Raw genomic sequence first — 21,437 nt, forward strand, 5'->3', positions numbered from 1 at the left:
GGGGCTGGGAGGAGAGCGGCGGGCGGGAGGCCCCCACGTGGCTGGGACGGCGCGGGCTCCTGGCGCCGGGCGGTGGGCGGTGGGCGTGCGCACTGCCGAGCGCGGGAGCGAGCCCACTCGGGGTCCTGGGGGACGGGCTGGCTCTCTGCGGTCTGCGGGCCCCGCACGAATGCTGTCCCTGCACCTGGCACCTGCGCGCTGAGTCTGGAGAATTAAAAACGCCCGGTAGTTTCCGATTCCAAAACGACCTTTTGAAACGGGCTTCTGGCTCCAAATTTGAAACTCCCCTCCCCTCTGACCCACAGCCGTGGGCTCGTCCAGGAGGGGCCGGCGGGAAATTTGGTTTGGCGCGCTCCCTGTTCCGGGCTCACCCTGCGCTCGCGTTACCTCTGCTCTCTCCTCCGCTCGCGCTGTCATGCCTTGCTCTGAAGACACGCTCGCGGTCTCCCCCAGCAAGCGGGCCCGGCCTGCGGAGGACGGCGCCATGCGGCTGCGCTTTGCCCGGCTGTCGGAGCACGCCACAGCCCCGACCCGGGGCTCCGCACGGGCGGCGGGCTACGACCTGTACAGGTGAGTGAGGTGGGAGGTCGGCCCGCACGGAGACCCGACTCCGAGTTACCCAGCTCGCGGGTTGCAGCAATACTGTATACCCGGCGTCTGCTCCCACGGGGCGAAGCCTCCCTGAAAACCTTCCAGAAACATGCAGACCCATAGGTGGTGTAGGATTTCTTGTTTTCTATGTTGGGAATTTTAGCTTTCGTCTTGACCGTAAATCCAGTAGAGATTTGAGTAAAAAATGCGGAATGGTAAGTGAATGTCTATAAAATACCCTTTAAGGCGTTATTTTCCAACATTTTTTTGTACGCTTTGCTAGTGGAAGATAGAAACAGATAAGGTTCATCTTGGCCTTCAAATAGTGGTCTGAGGGTGATGCTGGACTCAGTAGAAAGAAAAATCAAGGTGAGAGTCTGAGTGGAAGTATGAAAATACTTAAGGATTAAATGAAGGCCACTTCTGCCTTGAAGCTTCTCTACATTTTTGGCACAAGGACTGGGACTTTCACCAAGGGTAGGCATATGGAAAGGATGTCAGTAGTACAACCAGCCTTTTTTTTTTTTTTTAGAATTATTTATTTTAATTTTATTTATTCATTCATTTATTTTAATGTGACTAGAGGTAGGCACGCGGGGAGTGGGGGGTTGGTGGTGGTGAGCCACCAGGTCCAGGACTTGAACTGTGGTTAGCCATATGGGGAGTGTGTACTGAAATTTGTCTCATGTGCTGTTTAATCCTCCAACAGTCCTGAGGTAGGTGTTTTTTTTTTAACAGATAAAATGAGGAACTAGCCCTCCTTGGATGGCACTTTTTGATTTCTTTTATTCAAATTCTTTGTCATAACAATATATTGTAATTTTTTGGTTTTGTTTCTAGTTTTAACTATAATTTTTTTTTTTTAATTTGCTATAGGGCAAGTAGTTCATTCACCCAAGACAGTCAGTAGTGAGGGAAACGGAGAAGTGAGGAAGCACCACCTCGCCCCAGGGGGATGATTGTGCCAGTCAGTTCTCCTCCATTCTTTTCTCGGGGTTTTGGGTACACATGCACATGTGCCCAGTGTGTTTTTTAAGCTGCGGGGTCCATGACTTGAACTGTATAGTCAGGCATGTGGGAATCCAGCACCTTAACCACCACACCACCTCACTGGCCCAATAGAACATTTTTTTTTTTGTAGAAGTTTTTGCTGTAGGGTGCATGTGCTAGCCAGAAAGAGACAGAAAGCAAGAAATCCCCCCTCAGGGGGGATGGCCACGCCACAATCCCTTCTCCATTCTCTTCTCCGGATCCTGATCACGCATGCACACACATGCGTGAGTTTAAGCCACCGAATCCGGAACTCGGACCTGGGTCGACTACATGGGAGTCCAGTGACATATCCATTACACCAACTGCCAGACCCCCAATATAACATGTTTAAATGAAAATATTGCCTGACGATTTGCATTTTCTAATCTGAAGCTACTTGGGCCTCAGAACTTAACTGCTCTCAGTTCCACAGGTTTTGGATGCCAGTACTAATTCCCTTTTGAGACAAGTGTTTTACATATTCTCCAGCTGAAAATGCTTGAGGCAACTTCAAGGGCTTGATTTTTTTTTTTTTTTCTAATCTGAGCATCTTCTCCGGTATGGATTTTTTTGTACTTTTTACTCTGGTAACAGTATTCAGTTTTTGAAAGTGCTGTGGATCCCTACCATATTTTTCTTTTAATAATTATTTATTTAATTTTGTTTATTATTATCACTTAATTTGCTATAAAGCATGTGCACTCACCAGAGAGAGACAGAAAGCAAGAGAAAGGGTAAGTGAGAAAGCAAGCCACCAGGTCCAGGATGTAAACTGCGGCTGACCATGTAGGAGTACAGCTCCTTAACCATCACACCAGCTGCTGGCCCCTGCCATATTTTTTGTAATCTGCAGATGAAGGCAGAAACAGTTTATCTGGAATTCTTGACCTGGTAAATTTAGGATGGATCCAGTCTGCGCAAATGAGAGACTCCACACCTTTTCAGTCCGTGGTCCGCCTGGGGGGGCCTCTGAACTACTGAGCGTAAAACCCCTGCCATAACAAGTGTAGCAATTGTCCTCTTTAAAAGCAGTGCTCCCGAGGGGCCAGCAGGTGACCAAGTCCTTAAAGTGTTGAATTCCCACATAGCCAACCACAGTTCAATACCCAGATCCAGCAGCTTGAAACTCAGGCCAGGCATGTGTGCGTGCCTTCCCAAAATCTTGAGAGGAGAATGGAGAAGGGATTGCGGAGTAGCCATCCCCCCTGGGGGGTGGTTTCTCACTTTCTTTGTCTCTCTGGAAAGCAAGCATGCCCTATAACAAAAAAATCTCTCTTTAAAAAAAAGAAAAAGTAGCACCTACTAAATATTCAGCTTGGACTTTTCTACCCAAGAGAAGCTATGCAGAGCTATTAAAAACATCCTAGGTAATTCATTTGTGAGAACTACTGGTTTAAATCCTAAGTACAGGATAAGGGAGTGAGTGATGATAGTAAAAGGGAAAAGAAAGAAAAATGCGAGGTATAGACGATAGTAGCTGAAAGGCATATAATACAGTCTCCATTTAGACAGATAAAAGTATAGTAATGTAGTTTGACTATAGACTCTTTCAAAATATGTGTCAGGGCATTTCTGTGAGTCCTAGAGCAGACTTCAATTTTATGAAATTTTAAGAATTCTATATGCTTGGCCAGGGAAAGAAAATATAAAAACAATTGTGTAAGTAAATGCCACTTATGTTTTTCAATATCTTCTTAGTGCGTACGATTATACAGTGCCACCTATGGAGAAAACCCTTGTGAAGACTGACATTCAGATAGCTCTTCCTTCTGGGTGTTATGGAAGAGTAGGTAAGTGGTTTAAGAAACAGGTAACTATTTGTCAGGCTCTTCCTTTGTGATGTGTTTCTTCATCTTGGACAACAGGTGAAGGGACATTGCTTGAGTGGTATGCTAAAGTTAAGTACCATGTGTGGGGCCAGCAAGGTGGCATGATGGTCATTAAGGCACTGGACTTCTACATGGACGACCACAGTTTGAGTCCCAGACCTGGTGGCTTGCTTTCTCACTTTTCCTTTATCTCTCTCTATAGTGAGCATGCATGCCCTGTAGCAAATTTAAAAATAATGATGATGGGGACCAGCAGTTGGCATAATGGCTATGTCGCTGGACTCCCATGTAGTAGACCACGGTTTGAATCTCAGACCCTACTGCTTAAACTCACACTGGTGCCCAAGATCCCGAGAGGAAAATGGAAGAGAAGGGATTGCAGAGTGGCCATCCCCACAGGGGGGTGATTTCTCACTTTCTGTCTCTGTCTTTCTGGTGAGTGCACGTGCTCTATAGCAAAAACCTCTCTAAAAAAATGATGATGATGAATGAAGGTAAATAAATTTTTTTTAAAAAAGGTGCCGTGTGCAATGACAAGTAAAGCCATCCAAAAACCTTCATTTACATGCCTGCTTTTGTCTTTTTTTGCCCTTCTATTTCTTTTTTTTTTAATTTTTTAAGGATTTATTTATTTTCATTTATTATTATTATTATTATTTTAATTTGACCAGAGAGAGAAAGACAGGGAAAGTGAGACTGCAAGCTCCCAGGTCCAGTACTCAAACTGTGGTCCGCCGTGTGGGAGTCCAACACCTTAACCATCATGCCACCTGCAGGCCCTTGCCCTTCTATTTTTTATACTTACTGGTTTCACATTGGTCTAGAGATTTTCACAACTATTCACTGTGCAGAAAACTAAAAATGTTGATTTTTTTTTTAAAGATTTAAAGATTTCTGTTACAGGGCATGTGCGCTTGCCAGAGAGACACAGAAAGAGACAGACAGAAAGCAAATCATCCCCCAGGAGGGATGGCCATGCCGCAGTCCCTTTTCTTCCATTCTCTTCTCTGGATTTTGGGCACACATACCAGGCATGAGTTTTAAACTGCCAGGTCTAGGACTTGAACCATGGTCAGCTACATGAGAGTCCAGCAATGTAACTATTACACTATCTGCTGGTCCCCTGAAAATGTAGATGATTTTTAACTAGAACTTTTTCTAGTGCTACTGCCAACTCCTCTTCAAGGATTAGATTGCATGTCAGTCAAACTTCTTTGTGAAGACAGTGATGAGGGTGGCAAATATTCATGGTATTAGAAAAGAGGATAGGGCCAGTAGGTGGCATGGTGGTTTAGGTGCTGGACTTCTGCATGGCCAACTATGGTTCGAGTCCCAAACCTGGTGGCTGGAAAATCATGCTGGGCATGTATGCATGCATGTCCAAAATCCTAGGAGAATGGTAGAGGAGGAATTGTGGGATTGTCATCCCCCCCTTTGGAAGTGATTTGTCACTTTCCATTTCGCCTTTTGGTGAGTGCACGTACCCTGTGGCAAATACCTTAAAAGAAAAAGAGAGAGAAAATAGTTTAAATGATGTTACATGGTGTTTTATACTATGAGATTAAAACTTCTGGGACCTGCAGGTGGCGTGGTGATTAAGGGTGCTGAACTCCCACATGGCTGACTGTGGTTCAAGTCCCTGACCTGGCGGCTTGCTTTTTCTCTCTCTTGCTCTGTTCCTCTCTGTTCAAATTTAAATAAATACATAAAAGTTAAAGAAAATAATCCTTTAGGGGAAAAAAAATAAGCAACTTATAGCCCCTATTGGTCCCAGGAAGTATCAGCTGACTTAACCTTTTCTTGTTTTGGCATCCTTCCATGGGATTAGGGTTAGGGCGAAGATACTCTAGAGTTGTCCAGAAGGAAAGGCTGTGATAAAATGGAGTGCGAATGAACATGTTTGGTTTTTTTTTTTTTTTTGGAGCAGGTCCATTGTCACCAAAGAATTCAAAATTTATTTAGAAGAACATAAATACGTCTGGTTACTTCAGAGTAAACATAAAGGAGCAAATGGCACTGTGACCCGCCGTCTCCATGGAAGGGAAGTAGACTGTCACTGTCTTGTGAGCTGTGTTTAGGAGAACTGTTCAGGACTTAGCCCTTTAAAGAAGAACAGAATGGGCTTCCTCGTCTCTGTTGGCATCAGTGACTCCATTTTTTTTTAAGACTTTTTTGTTGGGTAGGAGGTTAAGGATGAAGTAAAATCCATGTCAAGGCAAGAAGAGGCAGCTTTTATTGACCAAGTGCCTGATTTAAGTTATTCTGTAATAAAGTACTAGAAGTTAAGCTAATTAATGATAGGCCCGATTCTAAGGTCTAAACTTAGCAATTTTTTCATTAAGGATAAAAAGCATACTAGAATTGACTCTTTGAGGCTTAATTTTTAACTTTTTACTTGAATGATTATCTTTGATTTATGGGTTTCATTAGGCATCTGAATCCCAAGTACGAGTCCCAAGTTCTAGGCTGAGTTCCGCTACTGTGGTTTGGTTTATTCTCTGTCTCTCTCTTTCTTTTTCTCTCTCTCTGCCCTCTTGTCATCTACATGGTATATGTTCCGTCTCCAATCTTAAAACAGAAGTCCTTTTTCTCCCTCCTGTGTTGTGCCAGCTTCGATCCTCCCTTCTCTTGTGGCTAAAGTTGAAAGAGCGGCCTGCACTGGTCCTTCTTGGTCAGCTTTCTGTTCATTCCACAGTTCTCCCCCATCTACGCCACCACAGATCTTTCATTGAAGTCATGTGAGAGTGGTTTAAGTTGGCTTTGAATTAAAACACTGTTAAATATTCTAGTCTTTCCAACTTCAGCAATGCATTTTAAAATTCAGTATCATTTGTTAGAGTCAAGATGGAGATAATAGGTATTACAGAGATGAGAGTGAATGCTTAAGTAGCATGGATTATATCCATAACTACCCCTTCCCTTATGCAGTCATTGTCTCCTTTTTTCTTTTTCAGCTCCACGTTCTGGCTTGGCTGCAAAACACTTCATAGATGTAGGAGGTAACATATTTACTTTTTTATTTGGTAAATGTTACTAAGCATTTACTTGGTTTTTATTTAAAGGAGAGTGTTTAGGTAACAAATTTTATTTTCAAGATAAGGAAATAATTTTTGTTGTGTCTAGCCTCTTTAGAAATTTATATCCTGAAATAATAGACAATTATGGTATGGTTTCAAATACTATATATTCATGTCTAATTTTTAAATGACCATTTTGTAAAATGAATGTTATTTTTCTAATAAGTTAACTCAGCATTATCCGATAGGTACAGTTTTTGCCTCTGATATGTACAGTTTTGGCCTTGGTTTAGTGATGATCTATATTTAGTCCAAAAATGACTTCTTAGAGAAAATCTTATTATGCTGGGTGGGATGGTAATATATAATTCTTTCCGTAGAAAGTTCTAGAAAAAAATTTCTTACCTTTATGAGAGAGCCATTTATGTCTGGCAAAAATAAACAAGAGACTCTTTCTCTGAAGTGAAGAGTAAAAATGCTATGCTTTGCTAACTTTTTTGCCAAGAAAGGCAACAGTGACACTTACTTCCCTTGTGATAGAGTCTTACTCGTGTCTCCTAAAGTTAACTTCCTCTTCTGGCTCCTTTTGTGAAGAAGCCACACGGTCCTCTGATAGCCACCATTACTGTATTTCCAATCTCCTCTGGCCTTTTTTTTTAAAAAAAGTTTGTTTATTTTATGAGAGAGAGACAGATAAGCATCCTCAACAGTCTCGTGCTTCAATCCTCCCTCCAGCCTTCCCAGCCAGCTAGGACTCATGGGCAGGCATACTGACCTGGCATGTACATGTTGATCTAGGAACCAAATACCAGTCTTCCATATAGCTGGCAGCATGGCAGGACATTGCACTGTCCATGTGCCACCAGGGCTGGGCCTTTTACAGAGCTTTTTAACAGATGTGAAAACTGGCTCAGGTGTGGGAACCAGCAGTTAGTGTAATGGCTATGTCGCTGGACTCCCACGTAGTCGACCGCGGTTCGCTTCCTGGACCCAGTGGCTTAAAACCCAGGCTGGGTGCGTGTGCGTGTGTGCCCAAGATCCTGAGAGGAGAATGGAGGAGAAGGGATTGCGGCGTGGCCATCCCCTCTGGGGGGTGATTTCTCGCTTTCTGTCTCTGTCTGGTGAGCGCACGCGCCCTATAGTTAAAAACCTCTTAAAAAAAAAAAAAAAGCTGGCTCAGGTGTGATCCCAAGTTGATCATATTGAAAACAGGAGTTTCTATCCATGTGATTCCAACCCCCTTCTTTTCTACTGCAGTTAAATGCTAGAGATTACCCTGCTCTGTTCCCTTCCCTAACCAAGCACTGCCCTGAATTAGCTCAGTACCTGTCAGGGAGGATTAAGTACATGGTGAGGCCTGGCTAACCCAGTCCTGCCCCTAACCTAACTTTTGGAAGGGCCTTGTCTCTTCCTCTGGTGTCACTAGGTGGTGCTATGGGACAAGATGGGAGCCCCAAAGTAGTTCTTTATTTGGAAGTAAAGAAAGATTTTTATAGCAGGGATAGACGTTGACAGCCCACTCTTGTTTTTTTTGGAGAGATTTTTTGCTATAGGGCGCATGTCCTCGCCAGACAGACAGAGAGAGACAGAGAGACAGAAAGCGAAAAATCACCCCCCAGAGGGGATGGTCACGCTGCAATCCCTTCTCCTCCATTCTTCTCTTGGGATCTTGGGCATGCACGCACACGTGCCCGGCGTGAGTTTTAAGCCACCAGGTCCAGGACGTGAACCACGGTCGACTACGTGGGAGTCCAGCGACATAGCCATCACGCTAACTGCTGGTTCCCGACAGCCCACTCTTGATCGAGGGTTCACTGGGGTTGGTTTAGTTATGCTTTGTTTTCTAACATACTTTTCCAAGGTCAAAGATGATCATTTGGGAGAATAACTTGCAGGTATAAAAGATTATATGTATTTTTAAGGAATTTCAAAGGGGTATATAGGGAATGGGGACTTTGGAGTATCAGCTGGCTCTGTCACTAGCCTGCTCTCTGTAACTGACCGTTCCGGAGCCTTGATTTCCTCATCTGTACAGTGGGAATTATTGTGTTTGCCTTAGGGTTGGGAGGATTAAATGATAAGATGTGTAAAGCATCTAACAGTTCTAGGCATACATTATATTCTGTAAATTATAATTTTGTCCCCTAAAGGCTTTACAGATTTTCTTTATGTGGAAACTTTTCAACTCTGTTACTAATTTTTACTCTTTTTAAAACAACCCACTGGAAAAGAATTCATGTAAAAGAAATGGAAAGTTAGTTTGCCTGGTGATTGGGATGGTGTTATTCATAAAATCACATTGTTGTGTGTTCTTGGATGTAGAATATCTTAAAAATGTCTCCTAGGCACAAGTTTATCATAGTTGGCAATAGTTTTTATTTCTGGAGAGAGATGTTGTTAGAAATCTCAGGCTGTAAATAAGGGTCAAAGGGAAAAGTTGAGTATGCAGGATTCCGTTCAGAATTCACATCTGGTAGGTGTGGATAGTTTTCACCAAAGGTTTCCAACATAAGAGATGCCAAAGTCTTGACACAGTAAAACTTTTGCCTGAAGTCAGTTAATCACTCTGCCAGTTCCAATGCATGATTTTTCCAATGATAACTTCAGAGTATTTTCTGTTTTCTTATGAAGAGAAATATTCTCGATGCTTATATCCCTTACATGAAGAAAGACTTGTCCTGGATTTTTCTTGAGGTTAAAGTGGCAGTTGGTTAGTAAATGAACTTGGACTGGAGCAATTAATTAATTAATTAATTAATTTGATGGAACTTGTGCTAAAAAAAGGATTAATTGACGGCCTTTTTTTCTATCACGCATATTTATTGACTTCAGACGACTTTATTTCTTTTAGTCAAAGGCTTTTTACATTTTTATGCCTCAAGCATAAAATCCCGGTGGATTACCTTGCTCTGCAGAATTCAAGACAACTAACTGTTCGAGTACCCCTGATAGGACCACTTACAGCTACAAAACAGAAGGCCTTTACAAAAAAATGTTTTTGTGTGGTAGGGAATACCATAAATTAAAAAACAAACAAAAAACATGTGCAACTAACATGAAAAATAACAGATAAGAAAATATAAATAAAATATAGAAGAGAATGTGCAAATGAAAGTCTAATAAACATCCAGGAGGAAAAAGTTTTTTCTCACTAGCTATCAGAGGAATGAAAAGTAAAGCTGTGAGATGCCATATTTTACTCATGTTGGCCAGATTTTAAGAATGCTACTATCTAGGGAACCAGCAGTTAACGTAATGGCTATGTTGCTGGACTCCCACGTAGTCGACCGCGGTTCACATCCTGGACCCGGTGGCTTAAAACTCACGCTGGGCGCGTGTGCGTGCGTGCCCAAGATCCCGAGAGGAGAATGGAGGAGAAGGGATTGCAGCGTGACCATCCCCCCTGGGGGGGATTTCTCGCTTTCTGTCTCTATGTTTTTCTCAGTCTGTCTGGCGAGCACACGCGCCCTATAGCAAAAATCTCTCAAAAAAAAAAAGAATGCTACTATCTGGTACTGGCCAGGATTTTATAAACGAGTGTTCTCAAATATTTCCGATGGGGCTATACCTTTTTTTTTTTTTTGGAAAGTTCATCTAGCAATACCCTTTAAGATTGAAGATACACATCCTTTGACCTAGGAAGGTGCTTTTTATAAACTATTTGGTGAGAATAAAATACTAATTAGTATAAGTATATATATATATATATATAAAAGGCTGCTTTGTCTATTATAGCAAAAATGTAAAAGTAACTTGAATGTCTGATATGTAAGAAAACAGTTACATAGAAATAATGGTATTTTATTTCCATATATTATATCTAAAAAGAGCAACCTATTTTCTATAGTATGTTAATCCCAAAGGATGCCTATGATATTTTAAATGGAAAGAAAAAATGTATAACATTGACTTTCTCAGAAAGTGTAGGGGAATATTTGCTTTTACTTTTTATGTACAGGTTGAGTACCACTTATCCAAAATGCTTAGGAACAGAAATATTTATGATTTTTTTTTTTTTTTTCAGATTTTTTTTGACTGTCTGCACATATATAGCAAGTTCATCTTTGGTCTATGGGACCCAAACCTAAGCACAAAATTTGTGTTTTATAGGTACCTTACACACATAGCCTAAAGATAATTTTGTACAATATGTTTGATTGCAGTGTTTTGGACTGGACCTGTCGCTTGAGGTTAGGTGTGGAATTTTCTACTGTGGCATCATGTTGACACTAAAAAATTTGAGATGTGAGGGCATTTTAGATTTCGGACTTTCAGATTAGGGATGATCACCTGTATTTGTTTTGTTTGAGTAATTTAAAAATTATCTAATAAAGTAGAAGCAAGAGACTTTTTTTTTTTTTGGAGAGATTTTCACTATAGGGCGCATGCGCTCGCCAGACAGACAGAGAGACATAGAGACAGAAAGCGAGAAATCACCCCCCAGGGGGGATGGTCACGCCACAATCCCTTCTCCTCTCAGGATCTTGGGCATGCAAGCACACATACCCGGTGTGAGTTTTAAGCCACCGGGTCCGGGTCATGAACCGCGGTTGACTATGTGAGAGTCCAGTGACATAGCCATTATGCCAACTGCTGGTTCCCTAAGCAAGAGACTTTAAAAGTCAATCCATATCATCCTTCTCTAACTCATTCACAGTAGATGAATTATTAGTCTGTACTTCCAAATCTCCAAGCATTAAAATTCCATAGCCTTCTGTAATCATTTGTGGCCAGTCTAGAACAACATGCTATGCTAAGTATGCTAAGGGTTTTCTTCATCATTAACTTTTTTTTTGGAGAGGTTTTTGCTATAGGGCATGTGCGCTTGCCAGAGAGACAGAGAGATAGAAAGCGAGAAATCATCCCCCAGGGGGGATGGCCATACCACAGTCTCTTCTCCTCCAGTCTTCTCTCGGGTTCTTGGGCATGCATGCACACGCGCCCAGCGTGAGTTGGAGCCACCGGGTCCGGGACTCAAACCACGGTCGGCTGCATGGGAGTTCAGCAACATAGCCATTACGCTAACTGCTGGTCCCTTCATTAACTCTGGTCATACTTCTTTCTATAACCAGAATTTTATTCATTTAGAAAATATGGGAAATACAGCTGGTCCATCTAGTTTTTTTTTTTTTTTCATAAATACAAGGAATGACATTAATGCTCAACTGGCAGTGGGGATAAGAACCAGGGTTGACTATTTTTTGAATTGGTCAAAGCTCTGTTGCTGTACAACTAGAAAAGAATAGACTGTTTCAGGGCCAGCAGGTAGTATAATGGTTATCGTGCTGGGCTCCCACATGGCTAACTACAGTTCAGGTCCTTGACCTGGTGACTTGAAAAGTATGCAGGTGCGTGTGTGTGCATGGCCATCCTCTCTGGGGGTTGGTTCTCACTTTCCCTCTTACTATCTGGTGCTCTCCAGTAAGTGCACATACACTATAGCAAAAATCTTTAAAAAAGAAAAAAAAATAGAGGGAGATAGATTCTGTTTCTTTCAGTCTAGGCATGAGATGAACCAACTCATGTTTTAATCTTTAATTCAAACTCATAAAAATGTATTATCAGGAACCCTTTTTTGGGGAGGGAAAGGGAGTGGTTTTTTTCTATAGGGCGCATGTGTATACCAGAAAGACAGAGGAAGACAGAAAGCAAGAAATCACCCCCCAGGGGGGCCATAGTCCCTTCTCCTCTCTGGATCTTGGGCACACATGCACAAGTGCCCGGCGTGAGTTTAAGCCACTGGACGTCCAGGACTCGAACTACGATCTACTCATTACATGAGAGCCCAGTGACGTAGCTATTACACATCTGCTGGTCCCTCAGGAACCTTTTAAGAAGTGCTTAATTTCAGTTTTACTTGTCGCTTGTAAAGCACAGGGTTCCATGATAACCTACTGGGAACATCTGAAATGTTTTTTTTTTAAGTAGTTTTCCTCAAGGTAGAACTGAAAATTGTTGTTTTGTTTTGTTTTTCTATATGAGAATATTGAAAGTGTATGTTTAGGAATTACCCTCATTCTAAAACAAATGTGTTTTCCAGTGAACTTTGAAATAATGAAGTATAGCTAACCAGCATTAGTTCCCACTGAACTAAATTTATGATTATTTTTAATTCTCCCCCCTCCCCCTTTATAAGAGCTTTTTTCAGGAGGTAGTAAGTTAATAAGGAGAAGTAAGATGTAACATGGAGCTATATTCAATTAAGTTTACATGAATCCTGTCCAGCCTTTCACAGAGGGGAAAGAATTAATTTCTATAATAATACTCGGGGAGGATAGGGAGTGACTGTTAGTAGGCAGAGGTTTCTTTTGGGGGTAATGAAAATGTTCTGAAGTTGATTACGGTAATGATAGTCCAACTGTGAACACACTATAAATCATTGAGCTGTGTATTTTAAATGTGTGAATTGTATGATCTGTGAATTACATCTCAACATAGAGAAGGAAATGAGAAGGCCTGGCACACCCATGTTATCTGGGCTTATGTTTATGAAAACATTTTAAACTCTTGGCCCAAAGATAAATGCTAGCAGGTCTGGTAAACATAGCTTTCTGGGGCGATGGAAGAGATCTGTTCAGATCTTCCACAAAGATCTGTTTCCCCTATGTTTATAGTCTTAAACAGGTACTATTACATGTGTGTAAGTGTACTCATTGTGCTAATGTCTTCTGAGAGATCAGACTAAGCCTAAAATGGCAGGATGGTTCAAATTAAAATTAGAGAAAGAATATAAGCAATAGGCAGAAAAACCAAGCTCTTATTTTATTACAAAAATGAAGTGTTCTGGTATTTGCAGGACTGCTTCTTAACCATGTCAGCATTGACTTATTCCACTGTAGATCTTCAGGCTTTTTGATGTTTTTATTTATGGCTCAATCATATTTCAATCTGGATATTAATGAAAAGCGGCTACCAGGAAACGCCTTTGAAACCGCAGTCATAATTTTCCCCGAGCCTTTTGACATGTGCACAGTGGGCAGACAGTAGGGCAGAGACCATAATCACTGCTGCCAGTTTAGAGCAGGAAATGGTCACCATTTGATAAAGGGAGATAGGTTGGAAAATTATGACTTATTTTCTAAATTTTTATTTTCATTTTAGCAATATCATTTCTCAGTTTTGAGACTTTCCATAATACCAGAACAGTATTCATTTACTCAATTGTAAAATCGTAGAGGGACATAAGAATGACGTTAAAATAATCTCGCACCCTAGTGTTCTGATAGCATAAATCAAGATAATATTATTTCTCTTTCCTCCAGCTGGTGTCATAGATGAAGATTATAGAGGAAATGTTGGTGTTGTACTGTTTAATTTCGGCAAAGAAAAGTTTGAAGGTATGTGAAATACATACATTCACATAAATGTAGTGAATTTTCTGAGTTATTTATGTGCAGATAACATTGACTCCTGTAATTGTCATTGAATAAGGCAAGATATAGAGACTGTCAATAAACTGTTTTGTTTGTTTCATTTTGAAGTTAAAAAAGGTGACCGGATTGCACAGCTCATTTGTGAACGAATTTTTTACCCGGAAATAGAAGAAGTTCAAGTAAGTATCATAAAAGCTGAGTAGTGGGCAACCAGCAGTTAGTGTAATGGCTATGTCGCTGGACTCCCACATAGTCGACCGTGGTTCACCTCTGGGACCCGCTGGCTTAAAACTCATCGCCGAGCGCGTGTGCATGTGTGCCCAAGATCCTGAGAGGAAAATGGAGGAGAAGGGATTGCAGCGTGACCATCCCCCCGGGGGGTGATTTCTCGCTTTCTGTCTCTCTGTCTCTGTCTGGCGAGTGCACGCGCCCTATAGCAAAAACCTCTCCCCCTGAAAAAAATAACAATAAAAAAAGCTGAGTAGGCAATGATACAACATTTTAGGTGAATAAAAAAATTTAATTTTGAAGATTTCATATGCTATGTAACTAAATAGTAGCATATGTGACTAGTCCTACTGTAGGCAAAACCAACATCAATTAGTTTTAGAATTTATTGAAATGTTTTTTAAATAGATGTTACATGTTATTACTTCGGGTAGTAAATTAAGTATACTGTGAAATTCTAATTATTTCTTTAGGTTTTTTTGAAAATTATCTAATATTCTAATTTATGGGACTTTTGAAAGTTTTTCTTCTTTTTGTAATCACCCTTTTGAAATGATGATATACCAAGAATAAAATTCTTAATATCAAGAGCTAGAGAGAAGAACTGAAAGGCACTGAATTAACTAGGTGACTTACTGCGTTTTTGTCTTTCAGGGTTTGGATGACACTGAACGGGGTTCAGGAGGTTTTGGTTCCACTGGAAAAAATTAAAATTTATGCCATGAACAGAAGATGAGAGAAAAAAATTTTTTTTTCTTAAAAGATTTTGCTAGTGTTTTGTATTTCTAGAAACTTAATAGCTTTAACTTTGAAAAACATTTTGTTTTCTTATGAGTAAGGACAAGGGTACCTCTGGGATCACATAAAAACTTTGCCGTGTTTTTCTACTGTGGACAGCTGTGGACAGTCATATGTAAATCTGCTTTGTGGTGAACTAATGCAGAGTGACATTTTGTTTTGTTTGTTTTAATTAAAAAGTTGTATTTAACTCAGTAAATGGTATCCCTTTAAGCAATGTCTTTTATTTAAAAATAAATAAATAAACTGTGCTTCTTATTCAATAAACTTACATTCTTTTGCAAACAAGAATTATTGTACAAGCCGAACGAAAAATAATAAGTAAAAAGAAGTTAAAGTTATTCCTCGTTCTTTCCTTCTCATTGGTCTAAATTGGGGGACAGGGACATAGGGTGTGTACATTTGTCAAGGAGAGCCATAGAGAGACAAAGAGGGAAAGTGAGAAATCACCCAACAGGTGTTAGATAGCCACACTGTCATCCCTTTTCCTCCATTCTCCTCTTGGGGTTTTGAGCATGCACATGGATGTGCCTTGAGTGTCTTTTAAGTCACTGGGTCCAGAACTCCAACCGTGGTGTTGACCATGTGGGATCTAGTTCCTCAACCACCACACCACCTGCTGCCCACCTCCTTATTAAATCTTTGGATTCTTTATGAAAGTAAAGATAATCCTCAGAATTTTTAAACCAATATTTATTTTAAATTTTCCTTTGATCTCGTTTTAGTTTTCATTATCCTGATAATGTGGAGCATCTTCTAGTGTACCTACTTGTCATTGGTATATCTTTGATGAAGTGTGTATTAGTGTCTTTGGCCCATTTTTCTAATTGTCTTGTTTTCTTGTTGCTGAATTTTAAGAGATCTTTATGTATTTTGGATAAAAGATCTTTACTAGATAGGTTTTTTATAAGTAGTTGTTCCCAGTTTGTGACTTTTCACTGTCTTGACAGTGTCTTTCACTGCAGGTTTTATTTTTTATTTTAATGACGTTCAGCTTAGCAATTTTTCCTTTAATTGATTATGCCTTTGCTGTCATAGTTAAGTCATCACCAAATACAAGGTTGTCTAGACTTTTTTCCTATGTTGTCTTTTTAGAGTTTTATAAATTTAATGTTTTACATTTAAGTCTGAACCATTTGAATTAATTTTTGTAAAGAGTATAAGTTCTGTCTGGATTTATTTTTTGCATGTGGCTGTCCAGTTGTACCATTTGTTGAACAGACTATCTCTGCTCCATTGTATTGTTTTTGCTTCTTTTTTGAAGATTATTAGACTATATCGTTGTTCTTCTGAGTCTTTCACCTCTACTTATAAAATGTAAAGCTACTTTGTTGATAACTACAAAAGTAATGTGCTGGGATTTTGATTAGGATTGTATTGATTCTATAGATCAAATTGGAAAAAACTGACATCTTTACAATATTGAGTCTTTCCATCTATGAACATAGACTAACTCTTTTGTAATTTCTTTTAGATACAATTTACATACCATGAAATTCACCCTTTTATAGTATACAAGTCATTCCTTTTTAAAAAATAATTACTTTTTTAACTTCTTTTTTTATTCATTTATTTCACTTTAATTTGACCAGAGAGGAAAGAGTAAGAGAGGGAAAGTGAGAGAGCAAGCCGCCAGGTCTGGGGTTTGAACTGTGGTCGGCCATGTGAGAGCCCAGCATCCTTAACCACCACGCCACCTGCGGGCCCTACAAGTCATTACTTTTTTACTATATTCACAGTTGTGCAATCATCATTCTAGAACATGTTTTATCACCCCAGTAAGAAACCTCTACTGGTAGTCCTCCATTCCCTCTATTTTACCTATTCTGGACATTTAATATACATCGTGTGGTCTTGTGTCTGGCTTATTTCACTCAGCATGTTTTCAGGGTTCATCTATGTTTTACCATGTATCACTACTTTCTCCCCTTTTGCTGAATAATATTCCATGGTATGTATAATGCCACAGTCAATTTTTCAAATTTTAAGCATTAGCTGGTTTCCACTTTGGCTATTGTGAACGATGCTGCTATGAATATTCATGAACAGGCTTGTGAGTGGACTAAGTTATTTCTCTTGGGGGTTGAATCATTAGGTCATATGGTATCTGTATAACTTTTTGAGGGACTGCTGAGCTTCCTTTCCAAAGCAGATACACCGTTTTACATTCCCATTGGCAATTTATAAGGATTCTGATTCTCCCACATCCTCACCTATGCTTGTTATAAACTTTTATAGACTTATTTCTAAGTTTGTTTCTTTCATGAGAGTGTGTGCACATACATGACAGCATCTGTGTGTGCATGAGAGACAGAAATAAGCATCCTTGACTTTCTTATAAATAATTCATCACCGAATCTCTTTCCCCAGACCTACAGCTAGTTGGGATCTTCACGTTTGCACATTCCTGGTGTGTTTCAGGTCAGTGAAAAAGTTGTGGGAGACTAGAGGGCTGAGATGAATAAGCACCTGGAGTGTTAAGTGAATAGGGGAATCAGCAGTTAGCATAATGGCTATGTCACTGAACTTCCATGTAGCCGACCACAGTTCGAGTCCCAGACCTGGCAGCTTAAGCTTATGCCAGGCACGTATGTGTGTGTGTGTGTGTGTGTCTAAGATCCCAAGAGAATGGAGGAGAAGGGATTGCAGCGTGGCCATCCCCCCTGGGGAGTTACTTGCTTTCTCTCTGGCTTTCTGGCGAGCACACACGCCCTATAGCAAAAAAAAAGACACCTCTCCAAAAATAAGTGAATAGGTCGGAGTTTGGGGTTCATGGGCCTTTGACACAATCACATGAGTGTTGAGAAGTTAGAGCATTCTTTGCAGGGTTCCCTCCCTACTTTGCTTGCCTATCTCCCTACTCATTTATTTATTTTTCCTTTCCTATTTTTAGTTTAGAGGTTTTACCTTAGGGTGCATGTGCTTGCTAAAGAGACAGAGGGGGGAAGAGAAATCACCTCGCAAGGGGGATGACCATGCTGCACTCCCTTCTCTTGGAATCTTGGGCACAGGCACACACACCTAGCATAGTCTTCAACTCATGGATCTGGGACTTGACATGCAGTTAGCCCTGTGGCAGTCCAGTGACATAACCACTATGCCATCTGCTGGCATCTCTACTCATCTATTTTTTTTTAAGAGGTTTTTGCTATAGGGTGCGTGCACTCACCAGAAAGACAGAAAGTGAGAAATCACACCCCAGGGGGATGGCCATACTGCAATCCCTTCTCCATTCTCCTCTTGGGATCTTGGGCACGCACGCACACGCACCCGGGTGAGTTTAAGTCACTGGGTCTGAGACTCCAGCCGTGGTCAACTACATGGGAGTCCAGTGACAGCCATTATGCTAATTGCTGGTTCCCTCATCTATTTCTTGTTTGCCATTCTGCATCTTCAGCTGCAGCAGTGCTCCCTGGTAGGAGAATTACATTTTTTTTGGGGGGGGGGGATTTTCCACTGTAGGTTATGTGCGCTTGCCAGACAGAGAACGACATAGAGACAGTGAGAAATCATCCCCCAGGGGGGATGGTCACACCACAATCCCTTCTCCATTCTCCTCTCGGAATCTTGGGCACGCACGCACAGGCGCCTAGCGTGAGTTTTAAGCCACCAGGTCCGGGACGCGAACTGCGGTCGACTATGTGGGAGTCCAGGGACATAGCCATTAGGCTAACTGCTGGTTCCCGAGAATTACATTTTATACTGTCTGTGCCACTAACTTCCTTTCCCTGCCTGCTGTTTTTCTCTACCACATATGTCCAAAGATGTGATAGACTCTTAGTCACCAATACTGCAGATTATAAAGAATACGAATTATATGGGCTGGGGGCCAGCAGGTGGCATAGTGGCTAAGGGCACTGGACTTTCACATGGCTGATTGTGGTTTGGGTCCCAGACCTGGCAGCTTGCTTTTTCACTCACTCTCTCTGATGAGTACACATGCTCTATAGCAAATTAAGAAATAATAAATAAAAATAATTTTTAAAAAATATGGGCCAAAATTGGTAGTATTTTGGCTTCAGAGAGCATCTCTGCATATGTAGAAAACTTAAAGTGCAAAACCAACACTAAGAGGTATGTGGTTATTCCAGTAAAGATAATAGTGTAATGATTGATCAAGCATTTAAAACCATTTTGTATCCTGTTTATTAATGTAAATTGTATACTTTTTTCTAATTGATGCTTCCAGCCAAAAGTACCTTCTAGTTTCATGACATCATCTTAAGAAGATAGGTAAAGTGAAAAGGAATATCTTCCCAAAAGTGAAAATAAAGGGATCAGCAGTTACCGTAATGGCTATGTCGCTGGACTCCCATGTAGTCAACCGCGGTTCGCGTCCCGGACCCAGTGGCTTAAAACTCACACCAGGTGCATGTACATCCATGCCCAAGATCCCGAGAGGAGAATGGAGGAGAAGGGATTGCAGCGTGACCATCTGCCCTGGGGGATGATTTCTTGCTTTCTGTCTCTCTGTCTCTGGCGAGCGCACGCACCCTATAGCAAAAACCTCTTAAAAGAAAAAGTGAAAATAAAATGCCTCTTCTGTGTAAAGGTAACTTTTCCATTTGGAGAAGGGTTATAATGTTTTGACATTACTGATTGCCTTCCTGAGAAGAGAATGGAAAAGTGTAAAACATCTAAATGAAATTAACATCTCACAGGGGGAAATCCCTTTAAGAAGTACATGATGAAAACAAAGTACAGCAACTCTTATCTATGGTCTCACTTTCTGAGGTTTTAGATATCCAAAGTCAAGTGTATGGTCTGAAAATGTTAGATGGGAAATTCCAGAAATAACCCATAAGTTTTCAATTACATGCCGTTCTCAGTAGCATGACGAAGTCTTGTGCCGTTCTGTTCTATCTCACCCTGGCTATTGACTCAGCCATTTGTCTGGCATAGCCTCTGTTTATGCCACCAATCTTGTCACGTAGTAGCTGTCTTGGTGAGGTTAACTGCCTGGCCTTTCTGTGCCTGTGTTCAAGTATCATTCTTTGTTTTATGTTTTTTGGTTTTGTTTTTTTTTTTTTTGAGAGAACTATTTAATTTTATTTATTCATTCATTTTAATTTGACCAGAAAGAGGGGGAAAGTGAGAAAGCAAGCCACCAGGTCCAGGACTTGAACTGTGGTCAGCCATGTGAGAGTGTCCATGCCACCTGCTCATTCCCAGTATAATTCTTATTTTACTTAAAGAATGATAATGCTGGAATATTGCCATTTATTGCTGTTTAATTATTACTGTTATCAGTATCTTCCCAAAGCTCATTTAAAAGTTAAACATTTTCGTAGAAAGAAACAGTACCTACAGGGTTTGATACTGTCCATGGTTTCAAACAGCCACTGGGATCTTAGAGTGTATCTCCCATAGATAAGAGGGACTGCTACATATTTTAAAAAGTCTTTCCTTTCTAAACTAAACATGACTAAGTTGAAGAACCAGGAGTTCTCACAAAACATCTAATAACTATGAAAGTAAGATTATAGGGAAAATTCAAGATTAACAAGGTTACCAAATTATCTCTTGGTTTGATCTTCATTTTTTTTTTAGAGAGGTTTTTTCACTTGCCAGAGAGAGACAGAGACAAAGTGAGAAATCTCCCCTCCCCCCAACCAGGGGGAGCATTATGGCCACATCACAATCCCTTTTCCATTCTCCTCTTGGGATTTTGGGCATGCATACACACACACCTGACTTGAGTTTCAAGCCTCTGAGTCCAGGACTCGAATCATGGTCAACCAGGTGGGAGTCCAGCAACGTAACAATTATGCCATCTGCTGGTCCCTCGATCTTCATTTTTAAAAATAGGTTTTACAGATATGCAAAGACGCCTCTGGGAGAATATATACCAAAATAAGGATCGTCTTTGGTGGTTGGAATTGCTGGTAGTTGTCCCCTTTTTGCATTATCTATATTATAACATTTTTTAAATATGGAAAGTATTTGCTTAAATTTTAAAATTTAAAAAATAAATAAGTTTAAAATTTTACTATGAAAATGTTTATTAAATTTTATTGCAGATGAGAGAATTATAAGTTTCAATTTTTGAAGGAAAAAAATGCAGGTTGATAAGCAAATGCACAAACTGGGAGTTTTACACTAAAATTTAAGTTCTGTGGGACCAGCGGATGGCACGAAGGTTATGTCACTGGACTCCCACACAGTCAACTGTGATTCAAAATCCCAAGGATAGTGGAGGAAAAGGAATTGCAGCATGGTCATCCCCTCCCAGTGGGGGCGTGAGGATTTTCGCTTTCTGTCTCTTTGTCTCTCTCTCTCTCTGGCGAGCGCATGCACCCTATGGCAAAAATCTCTTTTTTAAAAAAATGGGGACTAGCAGATGGCATAACGGTTACATCTCTGGACTCCTGTGTAGTTGACTGCAGTTCAAGTCCCAGACCCAGCAGCATAAAATTCACACCAGATACGTGTACCTATGTGCCCAAGCTTACAAGAGGAGAATGAAGAAGGGATTACAGTATGGCCATTCCCCCGTGGGAGCGATTTCTCACTATCTGTCTCTGTCTCTGTCTCTTTGGCAAGCGCACACGCCCTATAGTAAACATCTC

General features: G+C 40.7%; 1 protein-coding gene across 1 annotated transcript; it reads left to right on the forward strand.

Annotated features, from left to right (window-relative positions):
- Window positions 1–6: 6 nt before the first annotated feature.
- DUT (deoxyuridine triphosphatase) lies at window positions 7–15,153 on the forward strand. The gene is made up of 6 exons (XM_006151075.3): window positions 7–570; window positions 3,322–3,413; window positions 6,407–6,451; window positions 13,732–13,806; window positions 13,951–14,021; window positions 14,725–15,153. Exons 1-6 carry the CDS (start codon window positions 416–418, stop codon window positions 14,779–14,781), a joined length of 495 nt encoding a protein of 164 aa, XP_006151137.1. The 5' UTR covers window positions 7–415; the 3' UTR covers window positions 14,782–15,153.
- Window positions 15,154–21,437: the final 6,284 nt, after the last annotated feature.

The sequence above is a fragment of the Tupaia chinensis genome, unplaced genomic scaffold, assembly GCF_000334495.1.
Source record: "Tupaia chinensis unplaced genomic scaffold, TupChi_1.0 Scaffold000312_2, whole genome shotgun sequence".
NCBI lineage: Eukaryota > Metazoa > Chordata > Mammalia > Scandentia > Tupaiidae > Tupaia > Tupaia belangeri.